Source organism: Hakea prostrata, chromosome 10 (genome assembly GCF_041222555.1).
Source record: "Hakea prostrata isolate BN-2017 chromosome 10, UWA_Hpros_2, whole genome shotgun sequence".
NCBI classification, from domain to species: domain Eukaryota; kingdom Viridiplantae; phylum Streptophyta; class Magnoliopsida; order Proteales; family Proteaceae; genus Hakea; species Hakea prostrata.
In genome coordinates, this window is record NC_142609.1 from 4,889,099 (window position 1) to 4,905,164 (window position 16,066).

At 37.0% G+C, this 16,066-nt stretch overlaps 1 protein-coding gene across 1 annotated transcript; it reads left to right on the plus strand.

The window, feature by feature from the left end:
• The first annotated feature begins 6,141 nt into the window (after window positions 1-6,141).
• Window positions 6,142-8,743, plus strand: LOC149001637 (protein DETOXIFICATION 18-like). The gene is made up of 7 exons (XM_089136227.1): window positions 6,142-6,540; window positions 6,660-7,204; window positions 7,682-7,768; window positions 7,848-7,904; window positions 8,004-8,242; window positions 8,358-8,476; window positions 8,639-8,743. The coding sequence occupies exons 1-7, from the start codon at window positions 6,199-6,201 to the stop codon at window positions 8,741-8,743; spliced, it is 1,494 nt and encodes a 497-aa protein (XP_088992353.1). The 5' UTR covers window positions 6,142-6,198.
• Window positions 8,744-16,066: the final 7,323 nt, after the last annotated feature.

Consider the following 16,066-nt stretch of genomic DNA (forward strand, 5'->3'; position numbering starts at 1 on the left):
ATAATGTGTCTTTGCTTTTCTTTTCATTTCACATTTCAAAACCCACCATGTCTAATAGATTTCTGTTTTTCTCTTTGAATCAGTTGATCCTGAATTGGATCCAAGCAATTCAGATTAGAAGGAGGGTTTTCCTTGTCCTTCATATTCTCCAGGATTTTGATCCAGAGTCGACTGGGCTGGAGACATTGATGAGCGCAAATCAACCTTTGAATATGCTTTCTTACTGAATGGTGGGGTCATTTTGTGGTGTAGCAAGAAGCAGACTTGTGTATCCCTCTCGACCATGGAAGCAGAGTATGTGGCATGCTCAGCTGCGGTTCAAGAGGCTGTTTGGTTGAGGAGATTCCTTTGACATATTGGAATTGTGATGACATCCAAAGAGTCTACCCTTGTCTACTGTGATAGTACGACAATTCTTAGCTATGTCAAGGACCCCAAATATCATGAGAAGACCAAACATATACAGTTGAGATATCACTTTGTTAGAGACATTATATCAAGGAAGAAAGTTGTACTTAAGCACATATCTACTAGTCAGATGGTAGCTCACCCTCTTACTTGGGCTTGCATAGATTGTGACTTACTTTTTCACTGAGACTTTCTTATTATTGAGTAATATGAATTTATTCCAGCATTTATTTTTCACATTTTGTGGAATTGTGTTTCTTCTAGTATAAAACAAAATATGTTAATAGGCAAAAGAATGGCTCACTCACACGAGCATTCGCCTCTGGCGCCTTGGAGGCGAGCTAGAGATGAGACGTATTATGAATGACTTTATGTAGGTCAGTTCATAATCATGATGTTGCCTTGATTTGGAATCAAGATAAGTTTCTCTATTGTGAAGAGAATCGACATGAATGTTCCCACTATTCATGTTGCTTATAGGAGCCAGTGTGAGTACTTTATATGGCGCTAGGGTGGTGACAATAAAGAAACTCAAGTTAGGCATAAGAGGTTGCGACTAGACTAAGACCTGTATGGTGTTGAGATGGACATACGTTCTATTGTGTATAGAATATCCACCATAGCACGTATATCATGCTATGTGTGCTTAGCGATCATTGGAAATGAGAGGATGGATCCCTGCTCCTCTCATTGTGTGAGTCATAGACTTTATAGTCTGTTAGTATTGTTAGTGACTTTCGACGACATCATGAAACGAAGGGTTGATGTGGCTACTTTGGGGTGTTACCTATGGTCATGATTGATTTGACCTAAAGGGGCATTACCGGGAAAGGAGTCAATCGTAAGTGTAGTGATGGTCTGGGGCGAAAGGAAATGTTTGATTCAACTACACCCTAAAAATGTTTGCTGGCGCCAACTGTATGTGTTACAGTAGTGAACATTTTAAGGACAAGAAGGTGATCTATCAGAGGGATCGAGATACCTTTAGTCTGGTGAGTTTGAAAAAACCTAGGACACTGTGGTATACTAATGCTTATTTGATGTGCTTCTTTGAGTGATGTGTCATTCTGACCTGGAAGGTTTATAGTTTGGGGCTCACGCATGTAGGTATATCACCGGTTGCACAACCCATTTTGCCAGTATGACTTGTGGATGTTTGTGTCTGGAACACAGGTGGTCTATGTATCTGGGATATATAGTAGAGAGATCAATATATGTATATCTAGGATATACATGTGTGTCTGGGACACACTATGATAGAGAGGTTGAATGTGTATATCTAGGATATACATGTATGTCTGGGACGCACTGTGACAGAAAGATTAACACTTGCCCTTGTGCAAGTGGGCGATATTGGGAGTTATTAATTGTTTTATTAATAAATTATATGCCCAAGGGCAAATGTGGAAAATCACTTTTGTTGGGCGGTTACAAAATATAGGTTATATATTTGTAACCACCGCATCACTTGAGATTACTAGTACGAGATAGTGATTGATTATTGGTGCGTAAGTTTTCTAGGAAAAGAGGCGGCTCCCATCTCTCCCTCTCCCTCTCTCCTAGAAACGCAGGAAAGGAGTTCCATGCTTTAGATCTCCTGACCATCCATTCCACACGGCATTTGGGTTGTGGAATTTGTTCCATTTTCTAGTGATTGTGGAATCACACCGATGGAGCTTTGGTGGAGGAACGAGAACGTGCAATTCAGATTACTTCCGCTGCAGATATTCTATATATAGGAAAGCGAATCCAAACTTTCCCCTATCCATTATGGAATTGAAAATTATATAGAATATTACCTACACTAAGCATACTGGATCCAATAGAATATCCTTCCTTTGCAGATTGTTCATTATAGCAATTCCATTAAAACAAGCTCTCCACAGAAGATTCTTGTCCTTGTGTTGTGCCTCTACCTTCCATAAGTTCTTTCACATCTTAAGTGGAAATTGAGGGGGTTCATTTTTTTCTCTAGCTGAGGCATTATTGAGCATATGATAAACGGACTTAACCAAGAAAACGCCCCCTTTGTTAGGACCCAAAACTAGATGATTTGAGAAGGGAAATAGATTCCCTTTAATAAATAAGAATCTTAGCTACATCATCTACATGCGAATGTTCCCTAGAATCTGCACTTTCTAGGTTCTGGTTGTCTGATTAATAAATTCTGAAACTCTGAGATCCAGTGCAGTGATCAACAGGGGTGTTGGAAAGAGAAGGTGGGTGAAGTAGGGACCCATTTATAACCCCAAAATTGAATGTTTTCCCTTGTTTCCACCATCTAGAGTAGACCCTCCAATAAAACACTCCTGCCCAGAATGATGCTTCTCCACAGCCATGATCGATGGAGTAAAACCAGCCTAGCCGATAGGAAGTCTCCATTGAGGAAATAGATCTACTTCAGATAGGATGCCCAGAGAGATTCTGCATTCGACCATAGGTTCTATGTCATCTTTGCCAGCAGTTCCTTGTTTTGCAATTGAGGGTCCTTAATGCCTAAACCCCCCATTTCCTCGATTCTACAGACATTTCTTCATGCAACCCACTGCATTTTGTCCATATCAGAGCCATCACTCTAAAATAATTTAGATGTAGCTTGCTTCTGCTTCTTCAGGAGAGCAACTGGAACCTTAAAATGAGACTTCTTTACCTGCCTGAGACAACGTCTTTTCTTTCCATCTTTGCAACTTAGCAATTGTTAGTTTGCAGCTCCTGGAAAACCAATGCTTTAGATATCCCAAAAAAGGTTGGTAATCCCAGATAGTTTCTTGAGCCATCTTACTTGAGAGTTATATTCACCTCAAGTAAGATGAAGTGTCTTTGAGCAGCAACAAGAACAACAGTAAAATGAAGTGCTTTTTACACTCTACAATTGTAGTGAATGAGTCTGGATATGCTCCTCTGGAAGCTAGTGAAAATGTGTAACTATACTCCTCTAGGCCTGTTTCTGGTAACATTAAATGTGTAACTATACCCCTCCAGGGCCAGGCCTCTTTCTAGTAACAATGTAACATAACAGAATTAGTATAAAACAACTACTAATAACCACAATCAAAATAGCATAACAACCACCACCACCAACAGTACAGTGAAGGGCAAAAACACTACCATTACTACTAGCCTTGTTGACAATAACAACACTTGCAGGGATAAACCAACACCTCAATACTTTCAAACGTAACAATGAGCTAACAATCATGAATTTGGTTGTTATGAAAGTCATCATCATGTTTGGGGGCTATTTGTTTGAAATTCCCTACCACGATTTCTTTTTTTTTTTAGGGGGGGTAAATGACTACACAACTAACTCTAGATCGTTTGTATTGTATTTGTTTGACAAATTTCACTTAACTTCTAATCAAATTTCTTTAAGTTTTAGATAAAAATTAAATGTAAATTGGATCATTAAAAATGTCATATTGAAAAAGAAAAAAATTGTGCTCCCATGTGCCATTATGACTACATTGAAGAATTATGGCCCTATCCGATTACTTAGGAAATATCTATGTTGTCATGGTAGAAATGTGAAAATCCCATGAATTAAAATGATCAATTTTAAGACTATTGCTTGTATATATACCAGTGTAGATGGAGTTTAATAAGATTAGCATTGGTTCTCCCTTTAGGACAATTTAAACATTGCACAACTTGAAAAACATAGACATAGCCATCGAAAGAAGGAAATATAATACTAAATTACAAAAATATTAAAGTAGTTTTCTAGTGTTATTTTTCACTAGAAAAAAAAGAGCAAATGCATTTTAAACTTCAATATATTTTGTTTTGCTTTTTAAGTTTTAATCTGGTTAATCAATGTGATCAAAACAAAAGAAGAGCAGCAGATTGCATGCATCTCCTAGATTAGAACCGTATTCAAAAGGCACTCATCATTGTTTTAACATCTTATCTATATAGATACAAATAACTACGGTGTTCCTTTTGAAATGTAAGAGACACTTCTACTTTATTATAAACTGAAAATGTTAGGGCAATTGAGATGCGAGGCATCATTGCCAGTGTCATGATGATAAAATTTTTTTTTTCATTACATCAGACTCTTAACTTTTGTACATCATATAAAGGATGACATCAATAAGTGTACAAGAAGAATTGGTTAATCTCATAAAAACTATAAGATTAAGAATTTCTGTAGGTTTATTAGAAGAACCTTGTTGTAACTAAAATTTGCTGAAAGAAAAACAAATAAATATCATTAATTTTTTTATGTTGTATTTTTAGGATAATATCTTTATGTTTATTTTTCAATGAGGACTAATTTTATGACTAATCATTTCATAGGATAATACCCATCACTGTCTAGTAATACTACTTTCACTAAAGTGACTCTGAGCATTGGATCTTCTTGGAATCTGAGGTCATCACCTTTATTTTTTTATGTTATCTTCTTGGATTCTGAGTTAGTTGACAACAATTGATGTAACTATGAATAAGATAATTCACAAAGATTGCAAAAGACTAACAGAATTTGGTCACTAGGAAAAAAATTATGAGATACAGTAGCCTCTTAGTTGAGAACATGATAAATGGCTGAAACTTGGATAGTCCCCATTGCTGGCTAGGTACTAGCTTATAGTTGATATAAAGCACAAGCGAACCAGGAAAGGAAAAATATAAAGATCTAAAGAGAAGGATATGTTGAAGGAGACAAAAAGCAAACAACCAACACCATTGTAGAAAGTAACAGGTATTAGTTGTTTTGGTTGTGTTGCTAATTATCTTTTCTTGTTTCTGTTTCAATTAATGTTGAAATTAGAGGATGTTGAGGGCATAAAATTCGATTTCTATCTTTTTTTCTTCATCATAACACACTTTATTTTTCACTTGCTGAATATATAATGCTGAAACTAGAAGTTTTAACTGAATATGTGATTTTTCACAACCATTTGATTGTGCCTTCAGATCATAACCTATAAAATGTAAAGCATTTTTCTCAATGCAAAAGGCAATAATTTCAATGTTAAGAAGTGCTTATTTCCATAACTCCATATCATACATGACTTTCTTCAATTAGTTTCATCTGCAATGAAATTTCAGAATGTTAAAACATTCTGATTGAGAGGGGGGGGGGGTTGTCCTGCATAAATCCCTGGAACCTGTCAAGGAAATGTAGATTAAAAGATAAAGTGTCTTTGCTTTTCTTTTCATTTCACATTTCAAAACCCACCATGTCTAATAGATATCTGTTTTTCTCTTTAGTTCAGTTGATCCTCAATTGGATCATATGATCCAAGCAATTCACATTGGAAGGAGGGTCTTCCTTCTCCTTCATATTCTCCTGGATGTTGATCCAGAGCCTCTTTCATTGTTCATATCTTTTTATTCCTTTTTCTAATTAATAAATATTACCTAACCCAAAAATAAAAAGTAAAAACTAAATCAGTGTCACAAAAGACATTCAATCCCCAGGGCTATCTGATTGATAAATTATATTTTCCCTTCATTCTCACATTCAGTAGCCAGCCATGGTGCTTAGGAATTCTGAATTCGTAGTAATTGACCAAAATAACTAATCACCTAAAATATATAGGAAAAAAATCATTTTGTGACACTCCTTAAATATAAAGCAAATCTATGCATAATTTTCCTAATTGAATAACTGCAACAGTAACAAGATGATAATAAAACCCACAATATAAGTGGATCAATTCTGTTCAAACACCCAAAATTGGATTTGAATGGTTCAGTGTAACTGATGCAATTATTTGGCTTTTGCAGAAAATTTTGTTGGGAAGAATTTCAAAACTGTGTAAGGAGAAAGACAAACTAAACATGTCTATATCAACAACAATAATGGAGTTAGAAATTACTCCAGTTGAACTTGAGACACATATATCTCCAATATCTACTGCTGTTAATATAATTGAACCCTGCAACATTACTTTAATATCAGAGAACTACAGTCAGAGAGAAAAAACAATATGGAGGAAGGTCTTAGATACAAACGAAGCCAAGAAACAGGTTTCTATCTCTGTGCCTCTGATCATTACTAACTTATCATATTACCTCATCATATTGGTGTCGGTGATGTTTGCTGGTCGCCTTGGAGCACTGGAGCTCGCAGGATCCACATTGGCCAACTCTTGGGCAACTGTAACAGGATTCGCACTCACGGTTGGCTATTTCCATCATAGATCATAACATTATACAATATTTTCAATGTTTCTTCCTTAACTGTGTTCTTTCTATTGTTTTCACCTTGATCTAACCAATGTTTCATAATTATTTTCCAGACAGGCTTGAGTGGGGCACTTGAGACTCTTTGTGGTCAAGCATATGGAGCAAATATTCACAGAATGTTAGGAATTTACTTGCAATCATCGATGATCATATCTTTCACATTCTCTGTTGTTGCATCTCTTTCGTGGTTCTTCTCAGAACCCATACTAGTTTTTCTTCATCAAGATCCTCAAGTAGCAAAAGTTGCCAGCAGCTATTTGAAGTGCTTGATTCCAGGGCTGTTTGCATATGGCTTTTTACAATGCATCCTCAGATTTCTCCAGACACAGAGTGTTGTTAAACCACTTATTCTTTGTTCGCTGGTTCCGTTAGGCATCCATGTTGGCCTAGCATATCTGTTAGTTCATCACACTCCTCTTGGTTTCGAAGGAGGACCAGTAGCAGCAGTCGTATCACTATGGCTCTCGGTTCTCATGTTGGCTTTCTACTTGAAGTACTCAGTAAAACTCAAACATACGCTGGGAGGACTTTCAATGGAGTCCATTCATCATTTGCTTCCCAACATAAGGCTGGCCATCTTTTCAGCAGTGATGGTGTGGTAAAGTGATATCTAGTCATCCACCATAATATTCCATCTATTTCTAGATTAATTTCTATGTTGAAGTAGCACCAGAAAGTCATTTGTTGCACCAATGAGATTCATTTAGGGAGGAATACAAAGAAAAAACAGAGTCTAGTTCACTTACCTGTACATAGAACACTTCACATACAGTTTCGTGATGACATATGTCCTTTTGCTTCAATAATGGCCCCTCCATGCAGCCATTAAGACTGCTGAGAGGGGCATAAGGTGATAAAAAGAGAACATCTGCAATCACAGAACCACAACAACGGATTTACATACAGGTAAAGAGATCCGGGTTTGAAAATAGAAATACTGATTCACTGAAAAGTCCAGCAGTCAAAAAAAATTTTGTGGGTGTACCACCTTAGGAAGTATTGAGCATTCTGAGTTCCTGATAAATTAAAACTTATTATAACTATTACCTTTATTCTCTGTTCATTATTCTTCCAGCTTGGAGTTTGGAGTGTTTGAACTTCTGGTATTACTTGCTGGGCTGATGCCGGAGTCACAAACCAGCACTGCACTAATAGCATTGTGGTAAGATTAAGAATCCTTAAATGTTGTATACTTTTTAGAAATTATAAGGGTTAACATGTTTTGGGGGTTATCTGTGCAGTGTGATCACAGAATCTGTATCATATATGATAACCTCTGGGCTGAGTGCAGCTGTGAGGTAAAGTTGGTGGAGAGTAGGGATTTGCAAATACTGTTTTGTTGTTTGTACTCCTTCTGTCATAACCCAATCAAAGTATTGAGTCTGTTCTTGTTACAGTACCCGCGTGTCAAATGAGATTGGGGCTGGAAATATCAATCATGCAAAGAAAGCCATGATGGTGACGTTAAAGCTCTCCATTGTTCTTGCTCTAACAATTAGCCTACTCTTGATTGTGGCTCACAACCTATGGTCCAGCCTCTTCAGTAATAGCTACTTATTAAAGGATGATTTTGCTTCTATCACCCCCTTACTTGCAATTTCAATGTTACTAGACTCAGCACAAGGAATTTTGTCAGGTTAAAGTCAAGAAAACTTTTAATAACCTTGAGTTTTTATCATAGGTTTCATAATATGATGAGCAAAGAGTAACATCATATGGTTAATCTTGTTGCTTCTGATTCGGTTCTGCAGGGGTGGCTAGAGGATGCGGTTGGCAACACTGGGCTGCATTGACCAATTTTGCAGCTTTTTACATAGTTGGCACACCAATATCTGTTATCCTTGGGTTTAAGGTTGGCCTACACACAAAGGTGAGCCAACCGAATTAAGTAACTAGCTACAACTGTCATCCAAATGGATGAAGGCATGACTTCATAATCTATGGTTCTGCTTTACTTCTTGTGCTTAAATCCTGGGCTGTATTCAATGAAATGTCTAAAGATAATGCTACTGATAACTTTGCTTTGGTGCAGGGCTTGTGGATTGGTTTGATTTGCGGCCTCTTTTTCCAATGTATCATTCTCTTATTGATTACATTTTGTAACAAGTGGACTCAATTGAAGCTTTCTGAACATTGACTGTGAAGACATATGTAGCTTAGACAAACAAACATTTCTCAGTTTCAGTTAGGCATATAAATACTGACATCCCATAAACTAGCAAAAACAGTTTTTGGCATGAAAATAATGTATTCTTATAGAACTACAGCATCCTTGGCTACACTCCGTGGAAAATAAGATTTCCCTATGAAATTATATAAATGAATGGAAATCTGCTGCTGATAATGACTCTATATTCCAATATCTTCACAGCTACCTGCTCACTCATTCTACTTACTGAAACTCCAGAATAAATAATTCCAATTTGTGCCGTCCCCCCCCCCCCCCCCCCCCCCCGGCCCCCTTTTTCTGGTGTGGGCAGGGTGTGGGTGGTGGGGGGGGGTGAATGAAGAATTCATAACCAAAGAACCCTGAAGGGAAGAAAGAATATACAAGGGAAAGGGGAAGAAGGAAAAGCAAAGAAGGTCACGGAAGGGACCCAGACACAAGCTACAACTGACTAGGCGACAAAAGAGGGGAGCCAAGACCCCAGGTAACAACCATCAGCCTGTTCCTTGGGGTGTCTTGGACAGGGGGGTGAGGGTACATCTGAAGCCGGGCTGTGACATCAAAGCAAATGGCTTTCCAAATCATATCAATGGATGATCTAGAGTTGGGGATCCATCTCCTAAGATTCCTCTCCCACCATAAGTGAGTGATCATAGTACCCAAACAACAACTTTCCAACCATATCGCAAATAGAGTTACCCAGGAAGGATCTCAAAAACCAGGACCCATCTATATTGCGCTTGACAAGGCCTTTGAAAAACACCGTTGGATTGATGCACAGGCCAGTTTTCAGATGCTTCAAATTTATCTGCCACTCAATAATTAAGATCAACCCTTGAAGCATTCCAACTAATCAAGGCCTTGAATCTCCTTTGTACTGATGGGCCCGGAAGTGGATAGATGTCTCAAGTTTCTAAAGTTGGAGATGTCCAAGAATCTTTCCATGAACCCACAGTTACTAATATCCCATGATTCCAAGGATTCCAATCCAATGAGGTTTGGAATCTCCTTCAGATTGATGCACCAGCAAAGGATAGATGCTTCACTTTTATACACATGTGGCCTGGAAATCTTTCTATAGATCTGCAATTACTAAAATCCATTGTCTCTAGAGGTGCTGTGAAGCCTTGAATCTCCTTCAGATTGATGCATCCCGCAGTGGATAGATGCTTCAAGTTTTTCAAACAAAAAAAGGGTAATCTTTATGGGTCTGCAGTCCAAGATTTCTAACATTCTTAGTTTTCCCAAGTCATGCAGTTGCGGGATTTGCATTAATGATGAGCAACTCTTTATTGTGAACTGCTCAAGGGAATCCAATCCCACATAGCTGTCAATCTTGCATAACATTTCACAACCTTCTATTTCCAATACTCTTCGCTTTGAGCAGCCTGCATATCTTAATTCTCTTAGTTTTTTCAAGCCGCAAATCCTAATATTTCTTAATGATCCACAGTAATTAACTGTCAACAGTTGTAGGGAGTCCAAGCATTGAAGACCTTCAATCTTTGCTAAGCTCTGACAGTTTATCAAGAGTTAATTTCTCTAAAATTTTCAGGCCTGACAAATCTGGCAACTCCACCATATTTTCACAATCATCAAGGCGAAGTGCTTCTAAATTTGTCAAGTTTGAAAGCCTAGGGAGTGACTTTAAAGATCTGCATCTCAGAAGATTAAAATATTTCAGACTAGACGGAAGTTCTGGGAGACATTTCAAGAATCTTAGATCAAGTGTTTGAAGTGACGAAGGATAGAAATTGTCGCTGGTAGGCTACAAAAATTGTTTCCACCTAGTCTCAAGATTTCCAAAAGGATAGCCACCCTAAAGCATCAGGAATTCTCCCATCCCTGAAAAAACAAAAGCTGGAATCAAGAGTCTCTAGGATTTTGAGAAACCCTATGGAATCAGGTAACGTGTCTAAACCTTCGCATTGATGCAAGTTGAGGCTTTTGAGAGAAGTCAACCCCCAGATACCATATGGAAGATTCCTTAGTTTAGCACATCCCTTAAGATTCAATAAGACAAGCCTCTGAAGATGGTTGATGGATTGGTCAATCTCAACCATACCTATACAGTTTTCCAGAATCAAGACGATGATTTGCTAGTTCAGGGGTTCGCAAAAGGTACTGACACCCTGTCAGATTCAAAACTTTAAGACTTTTTGCCACATGCATGCAAAAATAGAGAGGAATCATGTATATTTTTCAAAGAAGTTAACATTGATTGCAGAAAACAAATAAGAGACATGAAGAAGTTTCTTCAAGACCTTTACGTACTTCCAACCTATCCATCTACTTGAAAAAGACTACATGATAGATCAAGAACAATGAGGTTCACTGGATGAAATTTTGCTAGCGTAAATTCCAAAGGGCTCCCCTTCCATCTAAGTCATATGAGTTCTGAAAAAGAAGGCACAAAGTCTGGAGCAAAGTGTGCATAATCAACTTGGAGCAACCTGAGTTTAGACATTCCAGTAAATCCTTCACTCATCAAATAGTGTTGGCTACTTGAGCTATCTCCAAAGTCAATACACAGCCCTTCAACTTTATCAGTTCTCAAAATAAAGAACTCTTCAGTACAAGAATTTCTAATAATAGAACCTGCAAATATTCCATGGTGTTCTGAACTGTTGTACTTCGATTATCACTTGTCAAACATTGGTGAACATTAAGGCAACTAACCAACCATATTAGTGAAATTTTAACCCGAAATGAGCCTCTTATTTTTGGTGAAAAACATAAATGCATTACCAGAAGGGAAAAAGGACTATATGAGCCCCCCAAAAATGGGGAAGAAGATAAACAAATACACAAGCAGGCCTCCAGGACAAAAGGGAGAGGCCTGGAGGAAGGAAGAGGGAAGACCCTAGGAGACAACATGCCTGTTCCTTGGAGAGTCGGTACATGTATAGGGGATAGCTAAAACCTTGGTTTAAGATGCCAATTCTGGTGAAGAGACCGAAAGTTCAGAGGTCTATTTCTTGAGATTCTACTCCATCTAAAGTTGACTAAGACAGCACAGAAGGCCAATTTCTCTACAGTATCACAAAAATAATACCCAGCAAAAGGCATCCTTCCAAATCAACCAAATCAACTCACTTGCAAAAGGAAGAATTCTGCAACTTCTACACCCACATTTTGACAGGATTCCTTTGCAAATGGAGGAGAAGAAGACAATGGGCATGTTATATAGACCAAAATTGCATTTAGAGGTGTAAAAACAATAAAAATTCCACTGAATTTAATATTAGACAACAAATGTTTGAGGCAATTTGTATTTATTATTTTGAAATATGTTTCAGTTATATGCCCATATTTCTAAGACTTCTCCAATAAAATGAGTACAGGATCCTTAATAACATGGACCCGATCACATCTACCACTGCTGTGCAGAAACAAAATGTACATCCATGACATTGAGATGTAAATGGGACATTGAGATGTAAATGGATAGTCGAAAATTCGAATTTAGTTCATATTCGTATCCGCTTAAGAGCATCTGAATTCCATTAGTTCAGATTTGGATTTAAATTCGGATGATCCGATTAAAAGATAAGGGATCATCTTGTAAATACCATTTCTTATTTTTACTTTTACTGGTTTAATAGTTTGTAAATTTACAAAAAGTACTCTCTGCCTCTACGACCCTTAATCCCGCACGAATCGATTTTCAGAGAAGAGAGGACAGAAGAAGATAGAAGAAGAAACTGAATGCTGAGTGCACGGCTGTAGGAGAGGAATAATCCATTGTATCTAGTTCGCATCTGCCGTTTTTAAGGAGAAACTAAAAGATCCGTTGATTCTTTGGTAGATCGCAATTTATCTCGCTTTTGCGAACAGTGGAGTGGGAAAAGCAGAAGAAAACTGCTTCGGGGCAATTTCTTGGTGGTAGGAAGGCTGGTGGAGAAACTATATATGAAGCGTTTCCAATGGTACATTTTCATTCAAAGTAACCACCGTTCACATTGTAACCCTTATTCACAACATCTCCAGCATTCTCTTTTTCTTTTTTACTTTTGTTTAATTTATTTGTCTTGCAGAATGGATCATGGTCTTACACATTTCATTTGATTATTTATTTCTTACTTAGCTAGTTTCTTGGGTTTTTTTATTATGATTTTGGCACTTAGTATTTGAAAATTTTGGGTGTCAATGGGGGGAGACCGAGACAAACGACAACTTTAGAGATGAGCAGCGATAGTGAGAAGTTCCCAGATGAAATGCTCATGGAGTTCGATCAAAACGAAATTGGTACTTCCTAGTTAAGAAATGTGGTCGACAACGTTGACAAAAGTGGTGAAGCCTGTACCATTGGTGTTCCTGAGTTGAGTGAAGAGTTTCTCACCTCAGAGGATTTTTATTTGTGATTTCTCTTAAACAAATCAGAAAATCGGTGCGGGATTAAAAGTCGTAGAGCCAGGAGTACTTTTTGTAAATTTACAAACTATTAAACCATTAAAAGTAAAAACAAGAAATGATATTTACAAGATGATCTTTTATCTTTTAATTTCCACCGTTCGATTGATTTTCAAATCTGTGGCAAAATCCTGGCGGTCAGCTACTGGCAGCAGCAGCTGCCGCAAATAAAAGTCCTTCTGTTGAAAGTCGCTGCCCAATAATTCAATTTTCTTTGATCATCTTATTAGGCCAGTGAAGAGAAAATCCAGGTTTTCTAACCCGACTTTTTCGTTCAATGAAACCTGATTTGAACTTGTGATAAGAAAAAACAATGAATTATACTCTTCATATTGAACTGCTGTTACCCTTTTTCGTTCTAATTCTGATGCCCTATCCAAGTGCGGAGAAAATTTTTCAACACACACGTTCAAGATTTTGCCACAGATTCAATGGAGGTGAGGTGCTAGCCCACCCGAGTCTAATTAGATCTCCTCATTAAATGAAATCAAACCAGCAAACAAACTAGCAATGAAAATCCTCAATATGAAAAAAATTCAAAAAAAATATATACATAAGATTCCAATCTTCTTCCTCCACTCAGCAATGTAAATGGAAGATTTAGACCCAATGATGACGACACGCCTGAGGTTATTTGTACATTTGAATCACAGTAGAATAGATGAAATTCTTAGAATTTTTATTTGCTAAAACAACTACAGTTAGTTACGAGCCATTAGGATCTAGCCACGTGTACAAAAAATTTCTAAAAATTGTAAGTGAAAATAGAAGGGTACTTAGGTAAATATAAAATTTTGTTTTTACATTAAAGAAAAATAGGAGATTAGAGTCCGGTAGAATCAACCTTCAGGTGTTTCACTTTAAAAAATTTGCAAGATTTTTTTTTTTAATACAAATACCAATAAAATTTACAAATTCAGTATGCTATTCAGATTGTTCTACAACCTTCGTTCCTGTCCCCCTAATGTTGATGCTGAGTCCGGATCAGCGAACCCGACGCTTCCTGACCACAAACATCAGTGGGGCCCACGGTGAAAAATACTTTTTGAAAAAAATAAAAATAAAAGTTTTTTTTTTCACCAGTGGGACCCACTGGTTTTTGTGGTCAGGAGGCCATGCCTCGATGGGGTAGAAGATCCGGATTCTGCTGATGCAGCTAAATTATTAGATGCAATCAAGAACTTGTGCTGGCTAATATTTTCTTTAGGCTGCGTTTGTTTGTTGGAATAAAGATGGGGTGGAAAAAAATGAGTGGGAAAAATCTTGAAAAATGTGTAGATTTCTTACTTTTCCTTTAAATCCCAAAATAGTATATTGTTTGGTTGCTTGGGGTGGGAAAGTGAGAGACTTGTCTGCTGATGTGGTAGCCCAACTTTCCCACCCCATGCCATTTTAAAACCTCACATATTTGGTGGGACTTTGTGGGAAAGTTGTGAAAAGTAAAAAGTGGGACCCACCCCTATTACTTTTCCACAAAACTCTTTCATTTCATTTCCTTCTTCCTCACCCCACTACACATTGGACTCACATGTTTTTTTTTCCCACCCCACCTTTGCAAACAAACGCAGCCTTAGGGATTTCATCTATCTTGGATACTAAAAAGAGAAGATAACGGATTGCTTCCAATGGCTAGGAATTATGAGGGGATGGGTAAAAACTCCTTGATTAGCTCCCAGGTTGTCAAGATTTAGTCGATCCGAAGTGCGTAGTGTAAAGCCAACCTCAATTACCTTTGGGAATGTAAAACGAAAGTCATATTTACAACAGAATCTCCACATCTTATTTGACACCATCCTATTGTTTTTTTTATAAACATGGCAAAATCACAACAATTCGCTGCTAGTTGTAGTTGTTGCAGCAAATAAAAATTCTTATGGCAAATTACCTTTAGACCCCTATGTTTGTAATTAATTACATCTATTACCACTGGAAAAAAAAATCAATTATAAATGTCCCGTTACTGTTTCAGCAGAACTGTCCATTTTTAGATTTTAAGTTAAGTGGGGCATTTGTAATTAATTTTTTTCAAAGGATAGTGAATGTAATTGATAGCAACCATAAGGGATCTATATGCAATTTTCCCAAACCCTTATATTTACCATAAGGAGTTCTCTTTGTGATCTTTAATGCTAATGAAGAAATCTAACTAAACTTTAACAGTCTAGGCTCAATTAATGCACACGTTTTGGTTTTGTTACCGTTGTATAGGAAGTTAATCACTGTGTCAGAAGTGGTTTTTTTTTTTCATTTAAATTAATGTCAGAAGTATATCCATAACTAAAGCAGATAGCTTATGCACTCCTAGGTTTGTAATCAATTATATTTGTTATTATCTTTGATAAAAAAAAAAAAAATCATCAATTACAAATGCACCCCTACTGCTAATGATTGAAATTGAATGATAATTTAGACAAATATATGAAATACCAATCTCACCCTTTTTTATTCAAATATTTTTTCCTCATCCCTTTTTGTATTTTCTCTCCTCTCTCAACTTGTTCCTTAGCTCTAGGAGCACTAGCCTCACCACCACCATATACTTATTTTGTTGAAGCTGCTGTTGTCGAAGAAAGGAAAACCAGTAGAGAGGAGAGAAAATGATAAGATACGATGGCAAAGTCAAGATTGTAGAAAATACTTGAATAAAGAAGGATAAATTTTGTATTTCACATATTTGTATGGTGATGAAATTATCATTTACCTTTTTTTTTTTTGGTAAGAATTATCATTTACCTTCAATCCTTATGTAGCAGTGCATTGGTAATTGATATCTTCTCATTGGTGGCAGATGTAATTTGATTGTAAACCCAAAGAGACTATATGTAAGTTGCTCTAAATTTAAACATCTATAGTTCATAAACAATTTCAAAACCTAATCAA